The sequence below is a fragment of the Elephas maximus genome, chromosome 8, assembly GCF_024166365.1.
Source record: "Elephas maximus indicus isolate mEleMax1 chromosome 8, mEleMax1 primary haplotype, whole genome shotgun sequence".
Taxonomy (NCBI): Eukaryota; Metazoa; Chordata; class Mammalia; order Proboscidea; family Elephantidae; genus Elephas; species Elephas maximus.
Genome location: NC_064826.1, coordinates 132176596 through 132201396, shown reverse-complemented (window position 1 = coordinate 132201396; position 24801 = coordinate 132176596). Strand labels below are relative to the sequence as shown.

General features: G+C 49.6%; 2 protein-coding genes across 7 annotated transcripts in view; one reads left to right on the top strand and one right to left on the bottom strand.

Moving 5' to 3' along the window:
• SFTPD (surfactant protein D) overlaps positions 1-18420 on the top strand; it is an 85991-nt gene extending 67571 nt beyond the window's left edge. For 2 of the 6 annotated variants that reach the window (XM_049894716.1, XM_049894717.1), the window contains 7 exons: positions 2833-3034; positions 4564-4680; positions 4968-5084; positions 5450-5566; positions 6468-6584; positions 7151-7234; positions 9086-15614. In XM_049894716.1, the coding sequence (XP_049750673.1) occupies positions 2836-3034; positions 4564-4680; positions 4968-5084; positions 5450-5566; positions 6468-6584; positions 7151-7234; positions 9086-9462 (1128 nt within the window). In that variant the 5' untranslated portion in view covers positions 2833-2835 and the 3' untranslated portion in view covers positions 9463-15614. Of the gene's footprint in view, positions 1-628; positions 735-2006; positions 3035-4563; positions 4681-4967; positions 5085-5449; positions 5567-6467; positions 6585-7150; positions 7235-9085; positions 15615-16625 lie in introns of those variants that run through there. The other 4 variants (XM_049894715.1, XM_049894714.1, XM_049894713.1 and 1 more) reach the window with 4 other exon arrangements.
• Positions 18421-21066: 2646 nt separating this feature from the next.
• Positions 21067-23755, bottom strand: LOC126081620 (mannose-binding protein A-like). Its single transcript, XM_049893569.1, is given in 5 exon segments — positions 21067-21350; positions 21353-21665; positions 22053-22079; positions 23193-23300; positions 23699-23755. Coding segments are annotated over 5 exon segments (663 nt in total). The 3' UTR covers positions 21067-21192.
• Positions 23756-24801: the final 1046 nt, after the last annotated feature.

The window sequence follows — 24801 nt, the reverse complement described above, 5'->3', positions numbered from 1 at the left end:
TCCAAAGTGCCCTTAGAGTGATGCATAGGGTAAACACCAGCTGAGAAGATAGAGAGAATCATGCCTTAAAAAGAAAAAAACACCAGCTGAGAAGATGGAGCGAATCATGCCTTAGGCAGGGCAAAACAGGCCTGCTAAGGGAAGCCTGTCCTACAAGAGACAAGAGGCCTAGAACAGGAAGAACAAAAGTGACCTCTTCCAGGTGGCAGCTTCCCCAAGCCCTGCCCCCAATAGGCTACCACCCCTGCCCTCTATGCCAAGAATCTCCCAGCTCTTTCCCAGTATCTGGGTAGTGCTGTTAAGGTGAAGGAGGAAGAGAAGTGGGCACAGCAAGTCCTGGCTCTTGGGAGCAGCAGCTGAAAGTTGCTTTTGCAATTGTTGTAGGTCATTGTGAAACTCAGTCATCTCTGGCCCTCGGACTCCTGGACTTGTGTGAAATACAGACACTGATGAGACCCTCACTCACAGGGCTATAGAGGGCGCAGATGAGATCATGGCTGAGAGTGCTTTACAAACTCTAGGATGGTATGTGATTAGTGATAAATGTGAGTGGCAGGTTTCCAGAACCCACGTGGAGGTGAGAGCAAGTGAGGCAACAAGGAAGAAAATTAACTTACCTCTTGAAGGGGGTTCTCAGAAGCCAGGGCTGGGAGGCTCAGGTTACAAACCATAAATAGTCTGCCAAGAAAAGGCTAATTCGCCTGGAGATCCTGAAACCCTGGAGGAAGCAACTCGTGAGTGTCCCTGTGCCTGCTGTCCATTTTATTTTTCCCATATCCTGTGATATGCTCTTGCCCAACTGGGCCATTCATCTTACAGGTGTGAAGAAGGGAGGGTCTGTGCACCTGTTCTGGTGTACAGCCTGTGGATGTGGAAGGCAGGGCAAAGTGGGATAATAAGGGGCTCTTCTGCCTCCCACTTGGGTGCCTTGTCTTTGTGGGAGGTTTGCTTCCTGTGCTGGGACAGATAGGTGGGTAGGATGTGGTGCCCACCCAGACTCTGATGCCACCATAGGGAGGCCTCAAGTGGAAACTACAATTTCAACATCCCTCTTGGTTCCTTCTCTGTCCCTGATTTCTTCAGAAAGAAGGGCAGCATGAGGGAAAAAAATAGGTATTCACAGACCTGGCTGCTAAGCCCACCTGGGTGCCTGTGGGAGATAAACGTGCTTCTCTTAGCCTCAAATCGTTACCTATAAAATACGCTTCTTGGACTAGATCTCTGGTCCAATTTTCAGACAAATAATATCTTTTTTATATAAAATCTTATAAAATATATCTTTTTTTTTTTACATAAAATATTTCTCTGAAAGCTTAGTGTAAACTGAACACTGCTTGTATTAAAGGGGCCCATGGCTCTGCCCACTCCCTCCGCAGCCCCAGCTAAGTCACCTCTGCGAATCTCAGGTCAGAAAACCTCTCAACTCTCTTCCACACCCCGTCCTGCTAAGATGGGCTGTGTGCTTTCTGCATCATCCTGAGCTAGTGGACAGGTTGCAGGATGCCTTTCATTCTTCCCTAGATCCAAGGCGGCTGCGGGCCAGGGGACACTGCCCTCCCTCTGGCCTGGACTTGGCCCTGGTGCTCATGACTGAGCCTTTGTCAAAAGAGTACTGCAAGGCAGCTGCTGCCGGTCCTCTGAGCTTGCTGGGCAGCTCACAGGTTTCTAGAGACTCCTAGGACACCCAAGTAATTTCGAAGTCAAAATTGAGGGAGGCTAGCCCAAAACAGGGGTCATTATAGCCCCAAATCACCAGTAGCCATGGAAGGTAGCACTTCTCTGGCCAGGAAGCCTCTCCCTTGCTTCCACCCAGCCTACCTGATGACCCCGTTTTCTTTAGACATCCCCCTCACACCAAGGTCCCTGAGGCCTTGCTCCCAGACTCTGCTCCCCACCCCCACCCCCCACCCTCATGACTCTTTCACTCTCCTAACATTCCAGGTTCACCCTGGGAGACAAATGATGCCCAACATCGGGAATGATCCAGGTTCTGGCCCCCATCCAGATTCTACTTGTAGCCAGGTTCCTAAGACCCTCTCAGGTGATACCTGGATGCCCTGTTGGACAGCTGCCCCACACCCCCCTAGCTCCCAACCCAAACTTGCCTTTCACCTGACTGTTTTGCCAACCTCACCTGCCCCCTCCCTCTAAGGTGGTCTGGGCACAACTCCAGGTGTCCCAGGGTCTTTAGAGTACCTAATTTGTACCTCTGAAAACTTTCACTGGGTTCCCCCTAGGAATTCCCTTGTGGAGACAGCATTGAGGCCAGGAATGGCACATCTCTTGGCAAATGCACAGCCATACCCTCAGCCTGTGCTGGGGATGAACATCATAAACCATCAGGATTCTGGCTCCTTCTCAGGACAGAGCTGTGGGTACCAGCGCTACTCCATCCAAGGCAGTTAGTGAGAGGAAGCTGCCTTCTCTGAGCTAAGCCAGCTGCCTTGATTGTACATTTAGGGAGAAGTAGTTCCTGGGAGGGGAAGCACTCTACCCAAAGGCACTCAGTGGATCCTTTCTGCTGTGACAGAAGTATGCTCCAGCCTGGCTACTGTCTGATGGCAGTGCCCAAGAGAAGGCACAAGAATGGATGGCACCCGATGCTTGAGAACAGGTGGAGACTGCTGGGACCATGTCAGAGCTCCAGCTGGATGACTCATACCCTCCAAGGCCAAACTGTGTGCCTACCTTGTCCCTAAGCTGCTTTTGGAACCCTGATGGCAAGGAAGAGGAGGCATGGCAGGCTTCTCCTGGCCTCCAGGAGCTGGGCCAAGCCCAACCCATATCCTTTTCCCAAGAAAATGTCCATTGTCTTCCTATTCATCTCCCCAGGCCATGCTGCTCCTGCCTCTCTCTACGTTGTTACTGCTCACACAGCTCTCAGGGATACCGGGAGCAGAAGTGAAGATCTATTCCCAGAAAACAGTGTCTAACGCCTGCACCCTGGTCATGTGTAGCCCCTTGGAGAGTGGCCTGCCTGGTCGTGATGGACGGGATGGAAGAGAGGGCCCCCGGGGCGAGAAGGGGGATCCAGGTAGAGCTGGGACCTTGGGCTTTCCTGGCAGGGAGAGGGTAGGCATTGGAATTGTAACCAACCCAGGAGCTTTGGATACTCTGTTATGGAAATCTTGCAGATAGACTTCCTCCTTTCCAAGGAGATGGATTTCCTGCAAACATGAAGTCCACATAAACACTTCTTGACCGGTTGGCAAAGGACTGCTGCCCTGAGCCTTCAAGTGCCTCCCTCCATCACCCCAGCTGCGTTGACTCTTCCCAAGAATCCCCCGGATCTCCCCCACCCCAAGAACTAGCAGAGCAGGTAGCTGGGCTCTCCCAAACTGGCTCCAGCATTCAGCAGTTGTTCATTCTGATTGAACAGTTCCTGTGTAGGTAGAGATTTTGAATATCACCCTTCCACATGAAGGGTGGGAAAGGATGAGACCCCATACTTACGCCTGATCAAATGGATTTTCCCTAATACATTAAGAAGCTTGCATTTCTTTGTCCAGCTCTGTACTTCAGAGCTAAATTCAGTAGTTCATTCAATCTGCCTACTTCATCCCAAGTGCGGATTTGTACAGAAAGCTGGACACAATGCCCAACAGAGCCTTTCATCACCAGCAGCACAGTGGCCCCTCCCACCACACACTCTCTTCTGCCACAGGAGCACAGATTCCAAGTCTGAAATGTCACCTTCCCTCTGCACAAATCTCTACATTCTCTTGCCCTTAAGTGGTATTTCTTCCTTCAGAAAGACAGATCTATATGATGGGAGTGTGCTGGGGCTGGGCAGGATGAGGGCTGTGAGGGATTAGCACCAACTACAACCCTGGTAGCATAGTGGTTAAGAGGTACAGCTGCTAACCAAAAGGTCAGCAGTTTGAATCCACTAAGCACTCCTTGGAAACCCTATGGGGCAGTTTTACTCTGTCATATAGGGTTGCTGTGAGTTGGAATTGACTCCACGGCAACAGGTTTTTTTTGGGGGGGGGTGGTTTCATGCATGGTTTTCCTCACTTATTACCCTTGTCTCGCGGCTTAAAATTCTGCTACAAACCTGTTGCAGATCAGGTCCTGGCGCTAATCTCTGCATCTTGTTCAGTGGTAAGCATAAAGTAGGTGCTCCATGGATGGTTTCTTAATGAACAAAAGAACCACACAATGAGCAAATGGACAAACAACCGAATGAACAAGTTAGCACCACCTGTCAGGTGCCATTTCTGATATGAACGCTGGTTCTGGGAAGGGGAGAGCAAGGAGCCAATACCCGAGGGTAAATGCTGGCAGATTGCCTGTGGTCAATGCCATGGTCTTGGGGCAGGGGAAGGAGCACCGCACAGCAAGTGGGACAGGCCTGAGCTTGAATCCAGCCCACTAGTCTGACCCCAGGAAAGCCTATTTTCTCACCTATAAAATGAGGGTGCCCATACCCATTCCACAAGGTGTGTGGAGGTGGAGATGTAATGTCTATGTCCTGCAGCTGCTAAAGGAATGCAGCTGGCTCCTCCTGGGCCTAGGGCCAGGTTTATATCCTTTTTTTTTTTTTTTTTCCCACTGCTACAGGCTTGCCAGGAGCTGTAGGACAAACAGGGATGCCTGGACCAACTGGCCCAATTGGGCCCAAAGGGGATAATGGCTCCACAGGAGAACCTGGACCAAAGGGAGACTCTGGATCACGTGGTGAGCAACTGGGTAGGGAATACAGGTGGCTCCAGGTGGTGCTACTCTCTGCCAGTAGAGGGCGAACTCTCATGTTCCAGGGACATGCCAGCAGAGAACAGCCCAGAAAAAAGGAAGAAAGTCATTCTGAAGGGAGCACTAGCTGATTTCAGGGCAGACTGGGGCTACTGTTGGGTGGCACTCTTTTAGGATGATGTTGCCTGTCTGACCTCTATTATTGCTCTCATCGTGCACTTTCACTTCCAAGATGACTCCGTGTCACTGAGTAGACTGGCCCTCTTCTCCAGGACCTCCAGGACCCCCAGGTGTGCCTGGTCCAGCTGGAAAAGAGGGCCCCTCGGGGAGTCAGGGGAACATAGGACCTCAAGGCAAACCAGGCCCAAAAGGAGATGCTGGGCCCAAAGGTAGGTAGTGGGTAGGTCGTGGGTCTGAGGGAGAAGGGAGGAGTGTTAGTGGAAGTCCCTGCTGGGCCCTATGGCATGCTCGAAGTGCCAAGAACAGCCCAAACCATTAGCACAGGAAAGGCCTTGCTGTGGGCTCCTGCCGGCTCATGAAGGGACAGATCGGCTGATCCCTGAGCTTGTGTCTCCCCACAAACCCACATTGACAATACTTTCTTACCCTCCACAGAGGACTCTGGACAGCAAGGAGCACAATCTCTCCAGTTCTCTCTCACCCTGGCCTGTGGGAGAAAATCTCCACTGCTAAGGAAATGATACGTGCCAAACACATTCTCAGGAGTATTTGTCCCTATTTGTCCCTTACTCAGGAGAAGCAGGAGCCCAAGGCATGCAGGGCTTGGCAGGAACTAGAGGCCCTACAGGTTCTAAAGGAGAGAGAGGAGCCCCTGGTGAGCGTGGAGCCACTGGAAATGCTGGGGCAGCAGGTGAGCTGGGACCGGGCCCCTGTTCCCATGTGCTCACATGGAGCTGTCACTGCCTCCTTTTCCACCACCACTAAAACCACCAAAGTCAGAGGCAGCATTGTTGGGTAACGGGGAGGATTTATACTCAAGGAGGATGCACCATTGGGCTCTAAGACTTTGTAGCCACAGACAGTGCAGTGCTGAGCAGTGAGGACACTCAGTACAGGGAGGTGAGCTGCTAGATGGCAGGGACAGTCAGTGTGCTGTGGAAGTGGACTGCTGGGACAGTCAGTGTGCTGGGGAGGTGGACTGCTGGGTGATGGACAGTCAGTGTGCTGGGGAGGTGGACTACTGGGTGATAGGGATAGTCAGTGTGCTGGGAAGGTAGACTGCTGGTGACAGGGACAGTCAGTGTGCAGGGGAGGTAGGCTCCTGGGTGATAGGAACAGTAAGCATGCTGGGGAGGTGGACTGCTGGGTGATGGTGACAGTCAGTGTGCTGGGGAGGTGGACTGCTGGGTGACGGTGACAGTCAGTGTGCTGGGGTGGTGGACTGCTTGGTGATGGGGACAGTTATTGTGCTGGGAGGTAGACCACTGTGTGTTGAGGACAGTCAGTGTACTAGGGAGGTGGACTGCTGGGTGATGGGGACAGCCAGTGTGCAGGGGAGATAGACTGCTGGGTGACGGAGACAGTGCTGGTGAGGTGTACAGCTGGGTGACAGGGACTGTCAGTGTGCTGGGAAGGTGGATTGCTGGGTGACGGGGTGATAGTCGGTTTGTAGGGAGAGGGCATGGCTGGGTTCTGAGGACAGTTTGTGCATGGGGAGGATGTGTTCCTAGGCAGTAAGGACAGTGTACAAGGAGGGTGCAAAGCTGGGAAATGGGTATCCAGCTCACATAGCTCTTCTCCTCTGAGTCCAGGGCCTGCTGGAGCTGTGGGTCCACAGGGACCTCCAGGTGCCAGGGGTCCCCCAGGACTAAAGGGGGACAAAGGCGTTCCTGGAGACAGAGGTGCCAAGGGAGACAGTGGTCTTCCAGGTAAGGTAACCCCCTGTCTCTGAGAGCCGCCACTAGGGCGCCCGTGGGAGGGCATACCCCCTCTTCCTGGCTGTCTGTCCTGTGGATTACAGGGGGTGGATGAATGCAGCAAAGGCTGACAGGCTGGAAGGCAGGAGAACAAAGCTCTGGTCTTAGCCCCTAGTACTAGCTGGAAGCCAAACTTGGGTATTTTTTCCATCTGACCAATAGGAAAACCGTAGCTGCCTTTCAAATTCATAGGACTGCTTTGAGCATCAAATAACCCAATGAATGGGAGTACTTAGGGAATGTGTATTACTGATAAACAACAGGAAGGTGCAATCCTATTCCCAGAATTTGGAGTCGAAACGTTATCTGGTGTGATGTCAATAATGGACAGGGACCTGCTCAGGGGCGCCCTACCAGTTACTTCACAGTAGACCACAGGAAATCCTGGGGGCAGCGGGGGCCAGCTGTGCCTTCCCCCCCAATATGCGCCTGCAACTGGGCACCTTCTCTGAGGCCCAGCTTTGAGCCCTTCCCGGCTGTCCTGGACGAGTCTTCACTCAGCGCCCTCTCTGCTGCAGATGTGGCTGCTCTGCGGCAGCAAGTGGAGGCCTTGCAGGGACAGGTGCGGCACCTCCAGTCCAGCTTCTTGCAGTATAAGAAAGGTGAGCTCCTGCTCCTGAACCAGGGTCAGGCTTGGCCCCAGACCAGACCTGGGCCTTGGCCTGGCCCTGGGCTGGGCTAGACCTTTGGCTGGCCTGAGGCAGGCCTGGGCGTGGGTCTAGAGTGGGAATGCGGCTGAACCACGTTTCCGGCTGGACCCGGGGCTGGGGCAGGGAGAGGGCTAAGGCAGGGTAAAACAAGGCAGCTGCACGCTTCAGGAGCTGGAGGTAGGTCCATGGGACAAGTGAGAGGGATGAGAACTATGTTATCAGTTCACAGAGCTGGCAGAAGCATGGACCCTAAGGCTCTCAGACTCTTGAACCCCCGCAGCATCATTCCACCCGTGCCCCAAGCCGGATTAGCGCCGAGCTCTGTTCAGTTGGACAGACCTTCTCTGCTACGTCTGCCGTACTGGTCCCTGTGATAGAACCTGAGCACAAAGGCAAGGGGACACCCAGCCCAGGGTGCCTTTCTTCCTTCTGTGGGGCCAGGTTGGGGAGAGCCCTAAGGTATTGCTGCATAGCCCAAGGGAGCCCTGAATCTGGGTTGTAGGATTAGCTCCTAAGTATTCATGCTCATGGATAGGAACTTCAAGATCCGGTGCTTCACCCTCCCCTGCTCCGTGAACACATTCAGACATACACTCACACACACACAGACACACACACACACAATAATGCAAACACGTGTGTACTTAAGCATAATCACTGCACGTACTGGTACATATGTGAGCACACACACGTATGTTGCACATGCAGATGTGCACATGCATCTGGGTGGACCGCAGCGTGCTGTTGCACCTTCAGATAAGTGTGTGGGCACACTCCTTGGTGCACGTGCATACTCACCATAGACACAGATCACACACCCAGGAGCAGCACACACACTCCTGCTCTGACCTTGTCCAGGACTGCTCCGGGCGCCATCCTGAGCCTGTGGAGGACCTGCCCTTGAGCCCTTGTTGAAGCCACTCAGAGAAGGACAGTGGGTCAGTGTGCAGCCTGGACTCTGGCCAGCCCCGTGAGGTCAGGGTGGCCTCTGCCGAGGATTACCACGCTGGGGCCCAGAAGCCACAGGGTTAGAACGGGGGATAAAAAGATTATTGGACATGTCACACAAGTCACTGTGCAGTGAGCCCCCAATTCAGAGGTGAGGAATGAGAAACTCTGAAAAGGGAAGCGAGCACTTGGATAGATCTGCCTTCTGACTCTCAGCTAGGGATCACTTCAGCATTGCCCCATCCCTTCTTTGATGCACAAACACACACACCTCTCGGAAGCCCTCATCCCCTCACCCACTGCTTTGGGGTGAGGTTGGCTGGCTGGGGCATCACCCACACGCAGACCACAGATTAGCACATCACAGCATTCAGCGATCCAACCCTGCCCTCTCCTCTCCCTCCACCACATCCCAGGGCACAGAGCCTCTCTGACCTATGGGGGTGAGAGAGGGCTGGCTGCATGGGTTTGCTGTGTGCTCAGAGACTGGCCTGTGCTGCCTGGTGTCATTTCTCTGGACCATGTTTCCCCAGTTCTACACAGTAATCAAAATACTAATTCTGGCATACAACACGGGGTGAACTGGAGATAGCACATCTGAACTTTGGGGTTAGAACGACCTAACTCCACGTTAGACAGCTGTGTGATGCTGGGCCTCTTATTTAACCTCTCTGAGTTCCAGTGTTCTCTGGAAATGGGGGGCCACTGTACCACCTCCCAAGGCTGCTGTGAGGATGCAGGGTGTGTTGTGCCATGGGGCTGCTCTGGAACCATGTGTCTCACCTTAGAGTCTTAGAGCTCCTGAGCCCTGGCCAGGGGCTGCCACAGCCCCAACCTGCTCCCCTGTCCTCCTAGTGGAGCTCTTCCCCAATGGCCGGGGTGTCAGTGAGAAGATCTTCAAGACAGGCGGCTTTGAGAAGTCCTTCAAAGATGTGCAGCAGATGTGCACACAGGCAGGTGGGCAGGTGGCTTCTCCACGCTCTGCGGCTGAGAATGCTGCTGTGCAGCAGCTGGTCATGGCCTACAACAAGGCAGCCTTCCTGGGCATGACTGACACCAAGACAGAAGGCAGCTTCACCTACCCTACAGGGGAGCCTCTGGCCTACTCCAACTGGGCCCCAGGAGAGCCCAACAACAACGGTGATGCAGAGAACTGCGTGGAGATCCTTACCAACGGCAAGTGGAACGACAAGTCCTGCGGAGAGCAGCGCCTGGTGGTCTGCGAGTTCTGAGCTGCCGGCTGGTGGGCGATGCCTGGCTCCACAGCCTGGCCAGAGAGTTAGGGCCCAGATCTCTGTGCTGCCTACATCCCAATAAAAAAGTGACTGACTGCCTCTCCCACCAGGGCTTTTCCACAGAGCCACGTAGTAACCCCAGAAGGCAGGGCTACTGCGGACAACTTTGTCAGATTAAAGAAAGAGGCCAGCTTCACACACTGGGTGACACAAACTGGTAAGCACTCAGCTACTAACCAAAAAGTTGGTGGTTCAAACCCACCCAGAGGCAACTTAGAAGAAAGGCTTGGCAATCTGCTTCCAAAAGGTCACAACTATGGAGCAGTTCCACTCTGCAACACATGGAGTCACTATGAGTCAAAACTGATTCTGTGGCAACTGGTTTGGTTTTTTGGTTTCACGTACTGAAGACCTGCCAAGGGAGAGATGGGTCAGCCTGCTTTCCCAGTTGCAAGGGATAAGATTTTGGGACTTCTTTTTTTTTTTTTCTGTCCCAAAATCCAGTGAGTCTTCCTCAGCTCTCACTGTCCCTGAACTATCAGCTGCATTTGATCCAACTGACTACTTCCTTCCCACTCAAGGCCACCTCTTGGCTTCCAGGACTCCACTCCTACCTTTTACTCTGATCCTGCTAGCTGCTTCTTATCGGTCTTCTTTGCTGGTTCCTCTTCCTCTCCTTGAGCACTTACTTAGTGGTGGAGTGCCAGAGGCACAATTCTTCATTCTCATCTCTGCTTGCAGTCACTCCCAGGGTGATCTCATCCTGTTTCAGGGCTTCAGATTCCTTCTACTGGCACCCTTCCCAAAGTATATCCTGCTAAGTCAGAACTCTTCCATTAAATGCAGGCTGGAGCCCCTGTGGCTGCCTCTCTTCAAGGCTGAGCCCAGGAGGTGGCACAGTATCACTGGGTAGCTTTGTGAGGATCGGATAGGGGAGCGGGAAGTGGTCTGCCCGGCACCATGGGGACCCCTTCTCCTCCTGGCACTGACCAGGTACTCTCTCCGTCTGCATTAATATGGTTGTTTCTTGGCTCCTGGGAGGAAGTACCAGCTGCATAATCTTAAATCAATCTGAAATCTCATGACATTTGGAGCAGATGGTGTCTATCTAATACTCAAATTCACCCCTAATCCTCCCCTTGCCTGGAAAGTCCAGGAATGTTCTTTCCGCACTCTGACTCTGAGATAACCTGATCTCCCTTCTCATGTTACCAATATGAAAACCAAGGTGCAGAGAAGGGAGAGGACTGGGTCACAGGGAGTGTCAGTGGTAGAGCTGCGTCATGAACAAGGTCACTGAGCCCAAAGCCTGTGCTTTTGGTCTATAAATGTACAGGTCTAAGATTCCTATATATTCAGTTGATGTCATTGACACCCTGTTGCAAAAATGATTTATGAAACTCGAATCACCCCTGCACTTGCCTGGATGAACCACAGGCCCATAAAACTGAAAAACCAAATGCATTACCATTGAGTCAATTCCAACTCATAGCAACACTATAGGACAGAATAGAACTGCCCCCTACAGTTTCCAAGGAGCGGCTGGTGGATTCGAACTGCTGGGCTTCTGGTTAGCAGCTGTAGCTCTTAACCACTACACCGCCAGGTTTCCACAGGCCCATTGGAAGGAGCAACAAATCCCTCCCCTCCAAACAGGAAACCAACAACTGTCTCCATTGTTCCTGGGGACCAGGGGCTGCCCTTTCTGGCCCTTTTTGTTTGAAACCCCCAAGCCCCACCCCTCTTCCCAGTACTCTTGCAGCCACACCTCATACCTAGGGCAGCATTTCTAAAAAGAAACTGCACTTCCCAACAACATGTGCCAAACACTTGGCTGAAATCTTTCTCTTGTTACTGAAACAATCCCCAGTTCCTGGCAGCTTCTGACATTCAAGCTAGTTACACAATGATGAACAAACAACTCTCCAGTAGAGGCCCACGAGGCACATTCCTCAGGGGGCCTAGGAAGGTCTTACTGCAAATAAGACATGGGTAAGAAAGGGGCAGTGTGGGTGCTACTGTTTGCCATTCTTGGCTTAAGTGGGCGCTGCTCTGCAGGACCTGAGAGAACCTGATCAGGGGATAGCCCCGAGCCTCATCAATAACCTGAGTGAAGGAACCTTCTGGGACTTCTGTAAGAATCCTGTTGCTTCCATTCAGTGGGGCTTTCAGAAGCCCAAGCACAAGAAACAAGGGCAGTGTTTTTGGCCAGTGGAACAATAACGTCATCTCTTTTAAGACGTGTAGGAGACCCTACCAGCCCTCTGTGCACCCCAAGGCAGAGTCTGCACGGTTTTCTTAGTTACAGGTCCCAACATGAACTCCTCTGTACTTTTGAGAATGTGGGGTCACCCACTAAATAAGGAAACAGTAGCATTCTCCAAAAGAACCTGATTTAGAGAAATGTCTAGATTCTCTCCCTACCGATTCTGCGAAAAAGGTGCCCACAGACTGGTTCTGACTTGCTTCAGAGAAATACCCCAAAAGTCCCAGAGGGACCAGGTGACAAGCCCACAGATCCAGCCTCCACAGGGCCCAGGCAAGCATAGCAGTGAAGTTATGCCCCAGAGTGGGTTCTGAAATTGCCCTGAATCCAGATCCGAGAGAGAATAGACAAGGAGGACAGTGTGGTTGAAGGCGTGGGTCCTGAGCTAAGGAGCTCACAGTCTAAGTGTGGAAAGCAGACAGACGCACAGGCAGGAATTCTGCCAGCACTGAGGGCTTGCTGGACAGTGAGGACTGCTAGAGCCCAGCATGTCAGACCTGTGGTCATCCTGTGGAAACATGCATCTGGGTCTGCTCTGAGGAAGCGGTATTTAGGGAAAGGCATTCCAAGTGGGTATAGAAACCAGGGAAATGTGCCAAGGAGACTAGCAGGAGCACCCAAAGTTGCAAACAAGGGGCTCATGGGACCCCGACGCTCACCTGGCCCACTGTTGTCTTTCTGGGTTTGCTGGCCAGCCAATAGAAGGCATCCAGCAGAAGGCAGCACCAAGCCATAGCCCTGTTTCACCAGGCCACAGCTGCCTGGCAAAGGAAACCCAGCACCATCCATGAGGACTGCCCATAAAGGAGGCTGTGCGACATGCAGGGTTTCTGACTGTTTGACCTTACTCCAAAGTGAGTTTGCTGCTTCCTCCCTGGGATCCAGCTTGGGACTGAGCCAAGCGCCAGAGAAGGGAGTTAAATGATACATTTGTGGGAGGACTCAGATTCATTCATTCATTCATTTGCTTATTCATTCATTACTGAGTGTCTGTGTGGCTCCCAGCCCTTTGGTAGGCACTGGAACAGCAGACGTGAATGATGTAGTCTTGTGGTAGGCCAGTACTGCCCTCACTGCTTTACATGTATCAGCGCACTTCTTTCTCACAACAGCCCTGGGACGTATGCACTGAGATGATCCCCATTTTACCAAAAAGGGGACTAAAACACAGAGAGGGCTGGTGTCTTGCCCAGGGTCACTCAGCTGGAAAGTTGTGGAGCCAGGATTTGAACCCAGGCTGTCTGACTCCAGAGCCTCACTCTTAATGACTTTGCTGTATTGACATGGCTTGAACAGGTAAACCAGAAAATGGCCAAGATGATTTCAGATGATAGTAATTGCTAAGAAGAAAGTAAAATGGGGCAATGCTATGGTGACTGAGTGTGATGGCTAATTTTGTGTCAACTTGGGTAGGATATTTAATCAACCACTAGTCTAAATGTTGCGTTGAAGGAGTTTTGTACATGTGGATAACATCTACAATCAGTTGACTTTAAGTAAAAGAGATTATCCTTGATAATGGGGGCGGGGGGGGCTTACCCAATCAGTTTTAAGTGTGTTTTAAGAACAAAAACTGAGGTTTCGCAGGAAGAAGAAAGTCTGCCTCAAGGGTGTCACATAGAAATTCTACTGAGTTTCCAGCCTACAGCCTGTCCTATAGATTTCAGACTCAAGACTGCAGCATCAACTCCTACCTGAGTTTCCAGCCTATCAGCCTATACTATGGATTTTGGACTTGCCAGCCCCCACAATTGCATGAGTCAGTTCTTTAAATCAACAGATTCCATTTCTCTGAAGAACCACGACTGATACACTGGAGTTGGGGCACCTTAGACTCAGTGGTCGGTGGAGGACTTTGGGGTGGGAGTGGGAGCTGATGATGACATAAGATCTAAGACCTGGCAGGGGTGGAGGATCATGTTAGCATCCAGATGTCCCAGCACACATTTGGGACCACTTGTGGCCCCTCTAACCCTCTTGTCCATGACCAGACACCTACAGGTCTCACCCAAAGCCTCTGGAATTCCAGCCTGGGCAACCTCCAGAGCCAATGCTCCTCCATGAGCTGTGCAGAGAGAGGCCTGGACACAGGCTGCAGGAGGAGAAACTCCAGCCTGGGAAACCACCAGAGCCAATGCACCTCTGTGAGGGGCGTGCACAGAGGCCTGGACATAGGCTGGGGGAGGAGAAGCTGAGTCTCCCAACACCAGGACACTGAGATCTGTTGGTCTCCATACAGACACTCGATGAACACTCACACGTGCACAATACTGCTCACATACAAACACTCCCAAGCCCGAATACACACAATTCCCCACTCAGGGTCTCGCCTGCTACCTCACATGTCCTGCTACTCGCCAGAGCTATTCCAACTGCTGCTCGCTTCTCAGTGCCTGAGACAGCAGTAAGGCCCTGAACATGCATACGGAAGGATTTCGGTCAGAGGTTTGTTTTCAGTAGTGTGGATCAGTTGAGGGGATTACTTGGGGTCTGGCACTATAGAGTTAAACAAGGCCCCCTTCACCTCACGTGTGGCCTACAAGGTGTGGAAAAGCCCTAGCTTCCTGGGTGCAGGGGCTCCTGTTATGGTGAGAAGCCGGCAGAATGTGGCTATGGTCAATGTGCTGCTCCGGCAGTGGTTTCAAACCTGCCAATCAACCAATACTTGGGGACCTCGCTGATAGAACAGATGTCTGAAATTTTGATTCAGTGTGGCCACGACCCTGGGATTTTGCCAAGCAGCACAAGCAATGTTGCTGGTCACATGGTGCTGGGATGACCACTCTGCAGAACATGCGAGGAGTACATGTACTCTGAGTTGTCATGATGAGCCTAGACTGAGGCTTTGCTTAGCTCATAAATGAATGCTTATATGCCACTTCTTGTGAGTATGGCACTTGCATTTGCCTGAACAAACCCTTAGTTCATAGTTGGAGACACCATCCTTCCTCACACAGGCACTCACCACAACCCTCTGCTGCCAGGGCTGGGAGTGCTGTTTCCCCCAGGAAGCCCCACCCTAGGCTCCTCCCATCTTCCAAGCAACCCAGCAGCCACTCTGCTTAAAGAAGTCCACTTCCCAACATCCCCATGATGACATAAGATCCCTTCCTGACTATTGAAAAAAAATCCCCGATTCCTGGCAGGCTTCAAAGCACAGACCAGTTACACAATAACGAGCAAACAGCTTCCTGGTCCAGAGGCTCCACCATGACACACTTACCAAGGAGGCTGTTCTAGGGACTATGGATCCCTGGCTCTGATGGAGACCCTGTGTGTTGGCTAGAGCTCTGACAGCCACAGAGAGGGTATACAGGCTGGTATGGGCAAGACGGAGGTTTGAGAAATGTGACTGCTGAGCCTTCAGCTGGTACCCTAGCACCATCCTCTGGCCTGGGCATAGCCCACAGTAACAGCAATTACTACTTTCACACAGACAGTACGAGCTATGACTACAAAGAGAGAGTGTCCTGCAGAGACAAGGCCCCACAACTCCAGGATCCAGAACCTTAGCTGGAGCCTCACCCCAAATGTCATGAGTTCTCATTCTGGTGGAGGAAGCAAGCAACGATAACTCTGGCTGTGTCTGCACTTTGCAGGGGTACATTGATTTACACACATAATTTAAACCTAATCCTCATCCCAAGGGCAAGGTGTATTGGCCATGCTAACTTACCCTGAGTGGCTTTCTATACAATTCAGAAATAGCTGGTAAGTGCTCAAACCATGATTAGTTTGACCAGCGTAGGCAGGTAACACACTGAAAATTATGCTCAGATTCTGCAGCCTTGCTCCTGAAATGGGCTCTGCAGGTCTGATTCCATGTGACAATTAAGTCGTAATCTGTAGAAACTGGAAAACACCTCTGACCTAGTCTTCCTTAGCTGCCTCTTAAACATGACGGCCTTGCCTCAGAGCATGCCTGGAGAGGAAGCTTGTGTTCAGACCTCTGTGGAGCTTGGACTGTGCCTCTGGGGCCATGCCAGAGGAAGAAGAAGGTCTGGCCTCCGTGTGCCACATCAGGGCTGAAGGAGAGGCAGCTGAGTTGGTGGGAAGTTCAGGATTTGGAAGCAGGAAACTACACTTTGAGGCCAACTTTTTTTAGAGACCAACTTATAGACAGGGAAACTGAGGCCTAGGGAGCCAACGTGCCTTCTCCATTGCCACTGGGTTTTTGTCAGGGAGTTGGCCTCAAAGTGTAGTTTCCTGCTTCCAAATCCTGAACTTCCCACCAACTCAGCTGCCTCTCCTTCAGCCCTGATGTGGCACACGGAGGCCAGACCTTCTTCTTCCTCTGGCATGGCCCCAGAGGCACAGTCCAAGCTCCACAGAGGTCTGAACACAAGCTTCCTCTCCAGGCATGCTCTGAGGCAAGGCCGTCATGTTTAAGAGGCAGCTAAGGAAGACTAGGTCAGAGGTGTTTTCCAGTTTCTAGCCCCAAAACCAGGACAATTTCAGCATGGAATGATATGGCAGAGATTCCTGTTTCATCAGAACAAAGGACTCAAGAGGTTTCTCAGAGTCATCACCATTCCTGAGGTTCCAAGGACCCTGGGGTCCATCCCTGGAGTCCCCAGCCTGGGTTTGTTGGGTTTCCCATGCAAGAGATGTCAATTATTGTAGGTCCCTGAGTAAAGGAAACTTCCTGCTCACAGTCCTTGAGATAGATAGAGAGAAAGTGACTGTTACCCTCTTGTTCCAGGTCCTGAGCGATCTGGAGGAACTACAGTTTCTGTCTTTGGACTGTCATGAGAATCTTGTATCTTTAGATTAACTGAAATTTCTCTTGAGATAACCTGTGTTTATGAACGGGCCAAGAGCCATTTTAACTTACTGAAATGCCTTTGTTAAAATTATTTTTCCATCTTATTTTTCTTTGTATCTGAACTACCAGGGAGAGCCCCTCCTGCTTGGTGTTTACGAATATTTGCTGAATGGGTACACCAAAGAACTACCAAATGAATGAGTGGGCTGGACACTGAGAAATGAATGTCAGGCACTGAGAAATGAACTGCTTGCGGATGAAAATTGGGACACGAATATTGGGAAGTGATCTCTCTCAATTCTAGGTTGAGGGGCAGAATGGTGGCAGAGAGGCTCAGTTAGAGAGAGGAGTTCTGAAAAGATTTTCAGGTGTTGGATCAGGGAAAAGCAAGCCTTGCCCATCCAGGAGCCTGGGGAGGTGCCTGCATATCCTGCAAGGTGGGCAGAGAGAAGAGAGAATCAGCAAGGTTCTTCAAAGGGGTTGGCTCATAGGCAAGGGAGAAGAATGGGGTCTTGGGTGGCATAGAAAACTCTCAAAGAAGGATCTAGTGATTGAGAAACATAGCGGGAAGGAAGTACCAGAGAAAGAACTAAAAGAAGAAAGCTGAAAGGGGAATGGAAGAATTTGAGCTTGTTCTAGAGGTCCTTATTGAGGTGCCCTGATTGAGCGGCAATCATCACATGCTGGAAATGACCCAAGTAAAGCACAGACCCGCATCTTCTACAGCTTTACAACTGAAGATGAAAGTATGCATGGTGTACACAAAAGGGCTTTCATCTCAGAGTAGACTAGGACTCTAGCCCTTTTCTCAAATAGAGTTAAGGGCTGCCTGTCAGATTTCTCATTTTTGTCTTGGCTATGAGAAAATTCAGACAATTTTGATGCTTGATTACAGTCATTCTCTCAGTACAGTTGGTGGTAGATGTATGTCTTTCTTCCTCCTAAACAGCTTCTGGTCTTTTTTTCTCCTTGCCATAGCTGACTGTTTCACATGTGTTTCTATATTTTAAGTTATCTCCTCTTCCTTTGGCAAGCAGTCTGGATTTGAATTGAAAATAGTGAACTGCTCCACTCTGCATCATTAAAATTGTCCTTTCATTGGCTGCAAGTGTGGTTCTTAGAGAAAAGGCTGGTGGGATTGACAGTTCAGTGATGTCACAGACAGTCTAGGTGTGCTAGAGTCCTAGGACACAGATCCTGCCACCCTTACCTTGCTAGTCCCACAGCCTTCAGCACATCCCAGCCAGACCCCCACCTCTACCTGCCTATCCTGCAGAAGAAGCAGACGTCAGGGACAGCAGCTGCCCAACATTCATTTCTCAGTGTCCAGCCCACTTCTCCATTTGGTAGTTCTTTAGTGTACCCATTCAGCAAATGTTCATCAACACTTACCAAGCGTGAGTGGCTTTCCCTGGCAGTTCATATACAAAGAGAAATAAGATGGAAAAATAATTTTAATAAAAGCATTTCACTAAGTTAAAGTGGCTCTTGGCCCATTCATGAGATATTTCCAGTCTCATTTTGTGAATGTTGTTGTAAGCTACTGTCAAGTTGGCCCCCAACTCATGGAAACCCTATGCACAACAGAAGGAACTGCTGTCCAGTCCTGCACCATCCCCCATAATCAATTGTGGATAGGACTGTTGTGATCCATAGAGCTCTTTTTCCCTTCAAATTATTCCAGCATCATTAACTTAAACTCAATTCCCCCTTAGCAAAAACTCCCCTTTTTTTCTCTCCCTCCCACCCCTGGTAACCACTAATAATTTTGATTTCTAGGTATTTGCTTGTTTCATATAAAGTGAGATCACACAGTATGTGTCCTTTTGTCACTGACTTAATTCACTCAGCATGATGTTTTCAAGGTTCATCCATGCTACAGCATGCATCAGGACTTCATTTCTCTTTGTAGCTGAGTAGTATTCCACTATGTGTATATAAAAAAATATATACCATATTTTATTTATCCATTTATCTGTTGATGGACATTTCAGTGGTTTCCACATTTTATCTATTGTGAAAAGTGCTGCAGTGAACCTTGGTGTACATGTTTATTTGTATTTCTGCTTTCACTTCTTTTGAGTGTACACCTAGGATTGAGATTGCTGGGTCATATGGTAGTACCATGTTCAACTTTTTGAGGAACCACAGTTTTTCACAGTGACCACCAGCAATGCATGGGGGTTCCAGTTTCTCCACAACCTATCCAATACCTATTGCTTTTCTTTTTTTTAATCTTTGTCATTCTAATCAGTGTGAGATGGTATCTCATTGTGGTTATGATTGCATCTCCTTAGTGGCTAATGAGGAGCACTGGTGATGCAGTGATTAAGTGCTCGGCTGCTAACCTAAATGTCTATGGTTCAAACCCACCAGCAACTCCAAGGGAAAAAGATGTTGACAGTCTGCTTCTACAAAGATTTATAGCCTTGAAAACCCTATGGGACAGTTCTACTCTGTCCTGTAGGGCCGCTATGAGTCAGAATCAACTCAACAACAGGTTTGTTTTTTCTGGTTTTCAATGGTCAATGATGTTGAACATCTATCTTTTCATGTGCCTGTTGGCCATTTGTATATCATATTTGGTGAAATGCTGCTCAAGTCCTTTGACCATTTTTGGATTGGTGTGTTTATCTTTTTGTTGTTAAGTTGTGGAAGTTTTTCTATATTTTGGGTATTAGACCCTTATAAGTTATATGGTTCCCCAAAATTTTCTCCGAATATATAGGTTATCTTTCCACTCTTTTGGTAAAATCTTTTGATGAACAACTGTAGAGTTTTTATTGGCTGATTTTCAGAAGTGATCACCAGGCCTTTCTTCTTAGTCTGTCTTAGTCTGAACGCTCCACTGAAACCTGTTCAACATCATACAAAAAAATAAAATAAAAACCCTTTGCTGTCTAGTCAATTCCAACTTGTAGCAACCCTATAGGACAGAGTAGACCTGTCCCATAGGGTTTCCAAGTAGTGTCTGTTGGATTAGAACTGCCGATCTTTTGGTTAGCTGCTGAACTCTTAACCACTGCACCACCAGGCCTCCATGGTCAACATCATAGCAACATGCAAACCTCCATTGACAGATGAGTGGTGGCTATGCATGAGGTACACTGGCCTGAAATAAAACATGGGTCCCCAGTGTGGAATGCAAGAATTTTATCACTGAAACACCAGTGCTCCCCTGTGAATGGCATTCGGTCCTGGAAGTCATTCTCTTCTCCTAGTTTGTTGCACTGGCTCTATGTCATCTTAGCCCCACCCTAAGCTTACTGAGAAATACCTGTGGCCATGACAGTACTGAGTCTGAGTCAACACCAGATGCTGCTTAGAAGGGGATTCCATTTGCTCACTGGCTGGTGCTGCATGACTGGCCCCACAGGTTGTGAATCTCACTTTTGCAGAGTTTTTTTTCTCTTGTCTCTACTGATAACAGAACCATTGAGCTTATAGTGGGATGAGGATCTTATGGTAAAGGGAAGGGATGCTGAGACAGATGATGTCCTGTGGATAGAAGCCTAGCCTAGCATCCCATGATGCTGGCAGGCACCATGATATCTAACCAGTCTCTAAAATTATACAGGAAAGAAAGGCTGCTCTTTGTCCTTGTAATGGATAATTTTATGTGTCAACATGGTTAAGCTATGGTGTCCAGTTATTAGGCCAGACATTTGTCTAGATGTTGCTATGAAGTTATTTACATGTGATTAGCATTTAAATCAATTGACCTGAAGTATAGCAGATTACCCACCACCCTCCTCCCCTCTAATGTGGGTGGTCCTTATCCTATCAGCTGAAGGCCTGAATATGTTTCCTCAGGGAGGACTCTACCTCCAGACTATAAATAGACATTCTGCCAGAATTCCTCTCTCCCTCCCACCACCTGACCTTCTGGTTTCAGGCACAAGAATGCCAGAGTTTCCAGCCTGTCACCCCACCTACAGATGTTGGACTTGCCCACTCTCACAATTGCATAAGCCAATTCCTAGATATATATATATATATATATATATATATATATATATATATATATATATATATATATATATATATATATATATATATATATATACATATATATATATATGTCATACTGGTTCTGTTTCTCAGAAAATCTGACTATGACAGTCCTCAAGTTCAACTGGGACTAGTCATTGTTAGTCAGGTGAGACATTGTTGCATGTTGTAGTCAGGTGGTAAGAGGCTTCCTGAGGCAGCTTGTGAATAGCTGAAAATAATACCCATATGATGGAGAGAGCTGAACTAGCCCTGGGAAGATGCTTAGGGCAGGAGACTTTAGCATCAGTAGTGGCAACCCTTGGAGACAAAGGAATAGACTGAGCTCTAGTGACAACACTGACACAGGTATGGCCCACAGTGGGTCCCTCTGTGGGCTGCAGTGTCCTCATTGTACAGGAGAGGGTTTGATGTGGCTGTTTCCATGGCTGACTCTGATTCAATCCTGTGCTCTTGAGTGGGAGTGGAAGATATCATTTGCCAGGGATGGGACCAGAAACTCTCATTCCCCAGTGTCAGTCTCTTCTTACTTCTTCATCCCATCATCAAATGCGTCCCCTGCCTTTTCCTCCACCACCACAAAGGAATGACCCAACACTGAGTATGGAAAAACTGGCTTTGAATTACCTTCCAAAGCTACAGAGAGCTTAGCAGGAAGCCCAGCAGGAGCTGAGGGATGTACCCCTCAGGCTGGGAACTCACAGACCACCAGGAAGGAGGAGGAGCAGGAGATGTCATTCCAGGACCCATTCTTCAGCAGGATCACACAGTCCTCCCCTGAGCCATAGTTATTAGGCTCATCATCCTTCCAGTTGCTGTAGGCCAGCCTTCCTCCTGTTACGTAAACTGGCCTTCGGTCACCTCATCTGTGATGCCAAGGAAGGCGTTGTCATTGGCTACATTCTGGATGGCCTTGTTTTCCTCAGCACTCTTGGAGGTGGCCCTGGTGGCCAGGAGCAAGGTACACAGAGTCTTCACTTTGGAAAAGGTCATCTTTTCACCATTGGTCACATAGAACTTCTTCCTAGACTTTTTGCCCAAGGAGAAGATTTGCACTGAAATCACAAAGGGTGGGTGAGGTTGACTAATGTTGGAGCCCAGCCCAGAAGAGTGGATGAAAAAGTCTTTCCCTGGACAGGGCTCCTCAGGAGAAACTTTCTGGCACAAAGGCTAAGGTCAGCTTGAGTTAGAACTCTGAAAGATAGTCCCCATGCCCAACCAGGTCATGTCAGAGCCAGTAAGGAAATAGGCCTTAGTCATAGGGCCAGGGAGGGATACCCAGCTCTTGGCAGACAGCCTGGACTCTTCTAGGATATTCCAGCCTGGAGACAAACATCTATTAAAACCCACCACCGCACAGATGGACACAGAGAAACACACTGGGGCCTCACCACCAAGCCTGGGCACCAGATTAGAAAGAAGCTTGGACAGTGATCTGAGAAAAATGGCTGCTGAGGAAGAAGTCAAGACTCTGGAGATGACAGACCTCCATCCAGTACTTCCTCTGCTACTTCTTGGCTGTGTGACCTTGAATGATGTACTTACCTTCACCTCCTGGACCGCTTTCCTCGCCTATAAACAAAATGGCAGGCACCCATGAATAGGGTTGGTGAGAAGATTGAACAAAACCATAGTATGAGGAAATGCAGACCTACCATAGCCACTGGTATATAATAAGTGTTCAGGAATGTTAGCTCTTTCCCACTCTCCTAAAAATCTGGAACATCCTGAAAAAAGAAATGAGAACCAAGAAGACATCAGGAGCAGAGAAAAAGCTTACGCTTTTTGGTGTGGTCCTGTTCTGATTTCAGGCTCCTTATCTGTCTCTCTAAGACCACCAGTTTGTCCTCAGCAACTACAAAGCAACAGGGAGAAAGGTATTTATTGAGGAGACCCTAAATTGGAAAGTATTTTGCTATTTATTCATGCTTAACAAAAAGTATGGTTATTCAAGAAAATGCAAAGCAAAAGGAAAGAAAATAACTGTATTCCTGTATTCCCAGTAACTTTAAAAAACTTGAAAACTAGTGTTCTGGACCCTTTTCTTTACATAAAAAAAAAAATTTTTTTTTTACATACTGCTTAAATATTGCAGTATTATAATAATTTACAAAGAAAGACCTAGCTCATTAGTCTCCTTTTTGAAAATTTTTCTTTGTGATTGTCCTTAATGTCTCATCCCAGGTAAACTTTTTAAATACTTTTATTATTATGATGGGCCGGTGGGTGAATACTAATAAGGAGGTTACTTTTTTTTTTTTTTTTATCAAGGGGGCCGTTGTTGCTCAATTTACTCTGAATTAAGTTGCTGCTATGATAGTTCCCCATTATCCAGGGTCCTAAGAGACAGACCGTTCTCCTACCTCCCTGTGACAACAGACATAAACCCAGCACCCGGGAGGGCCCGTTTGCACCTCCCAGCCTGGAGCCACACTGGCCTGTTTCAGCTGAAGAACAGCCATCTCTGCCAGAGGCCTGGTGAGGGAGTGGCCCTGAGGTTTGGAAGTCTGTAAGCAAGCACGAGTGGGAATTCTCTGTAGCCCCAAATAGTGCTGAGAGGCCAAAGGTGAGGGTCTGGAAGCAGAATCCAGCATTTGAAGGAGGAGAAGGGGCTTCTCCCACCAGTACCCAAGTTCCCGGGGCCCTGTGTCTCCTTAGCCCTGACTGCTGGGGTAGGTTCCTTACCTGATCTGTCTCCACGATCTCCTTTTGGGCCTGGAACCCCAGGGAGCCCTGTATTTCCTGGAGGCCCCAATTTCCCAGGAGGGCCCTGCAAGCCTTTGAGCCGTTGGCCTGTTGAAAGGCAAAGGAGACATGACCCAAACATTCATTCTCTTCCTCCAAAAACTCGATATTCAATTTATATTGACCCCAGGAATTGGCAGCCCTGGGCCCATTTTCTGGGTCGTAGCTTCCAGTGAGCTTTGGTGGCCCAAAGAAGAAAGTCCTCCTGCAACCAGGGGAAGGCCATCATGACCAGCTCCCTGAGCAGGCAGGACAAACCCTCTCGATGTACAGCCCACACCATCAGTTCCTGTGTGTAAATGTGGGTCCTGGAGAGCCAGAGAAGCATCACTGTTGTGGAGGGAACCATCATCGGCCACACAATAAAGGCCAGCTTCCCTGTCTCCATGCTCGAGCCCTGGTAGGGGACATAAAGATTTAGGGGGATAGAGAAGCCCACCCTGTACCTGGTTCTCCTTTCTGTCCCTTGGGCCCATCTCGCCCATCTGTGCCCGGGGTGCCATTGGTGACAGGGATGCCTCAGGCAACTGCCTAGCAGGTCTTCTGGGCATCCTCACAGGCTTTTTTTCCTGAGCAGGATGCTGTCACCACACACAGGAGGAGGAGAGGGAGCCATGGAAACAGGAATGTTGTCCTTACCTCAGAGTGGAGAAAGGGAAAATAATGCCATCTCATCTTGTTCAGTCAACAAACATTTGCTACCACCTTGGTGTGCTGGTGCTGTGCTCAGGACAGGAAACACAACCCTTCACTCTGAGTTATCCTCAGGCTACTTGGGAGACAGGCAAGTAAACATTAGATCAGTACTAAAACCCAGGTAGACGCAAGAGCAGTGGGGGCCCATTCTCCCTTGGGCTCCAGCATACCTGTTAGGACAGGTTTTATGGGTTAGCCCACAGGGTCTAGAAATTACAAACGAGCCTGTCTTTGGTGGCCTGGCACAGAAGGAAAACAGACCCCACTGCCTGTGTGAGCTTTGGCCCCTCCCTTTCTTGACCTCCTTCTTGTTGGCCAAGGGAGCCTGTTTCCCTCTTCTTCCCTTACCGTTGGGTCTGCCTCAAACTGTAGCAGGCCAGCACAGGTCCCACAAGGCTCCCTTCCTTGGCTGGACCTGGTCTACAACACACACTTCCTCATTTCAAACAACAATTGCTGTTTTCCATGCAGGACCCAAACCACCTCCAAAACCTGGCTATTTCCCCAGCAGACAGTCAACTACCTTTTATCAGTTCATCATTTGGTAGCAGGCACTTGCTGGAGCCCAGAACCCAAGGTTCCCTGAGGCAGCATTCTGACCCCCAGAATGGACCCTTCCCTCCGTCACTGGACTTGGCCAGATGAATCTTGGCTTTGCTTCTCTCCCTTGGTTTGAGATTTTCCAAGAGAGGCCATTTCTGCCGTGTAGAATGGGGCTCTCAAAATTTCTGTTCGCCCTGGCCTGGCAGGGTGCCAGCTCACTCTCCTTCCCCTGGAAGGATTCTCTGTGTGCTGCACAGCTACCTCCAAGCTCTGTGCCCCTGTCCATTTGTCCATCCCCATCCAGCCTTTG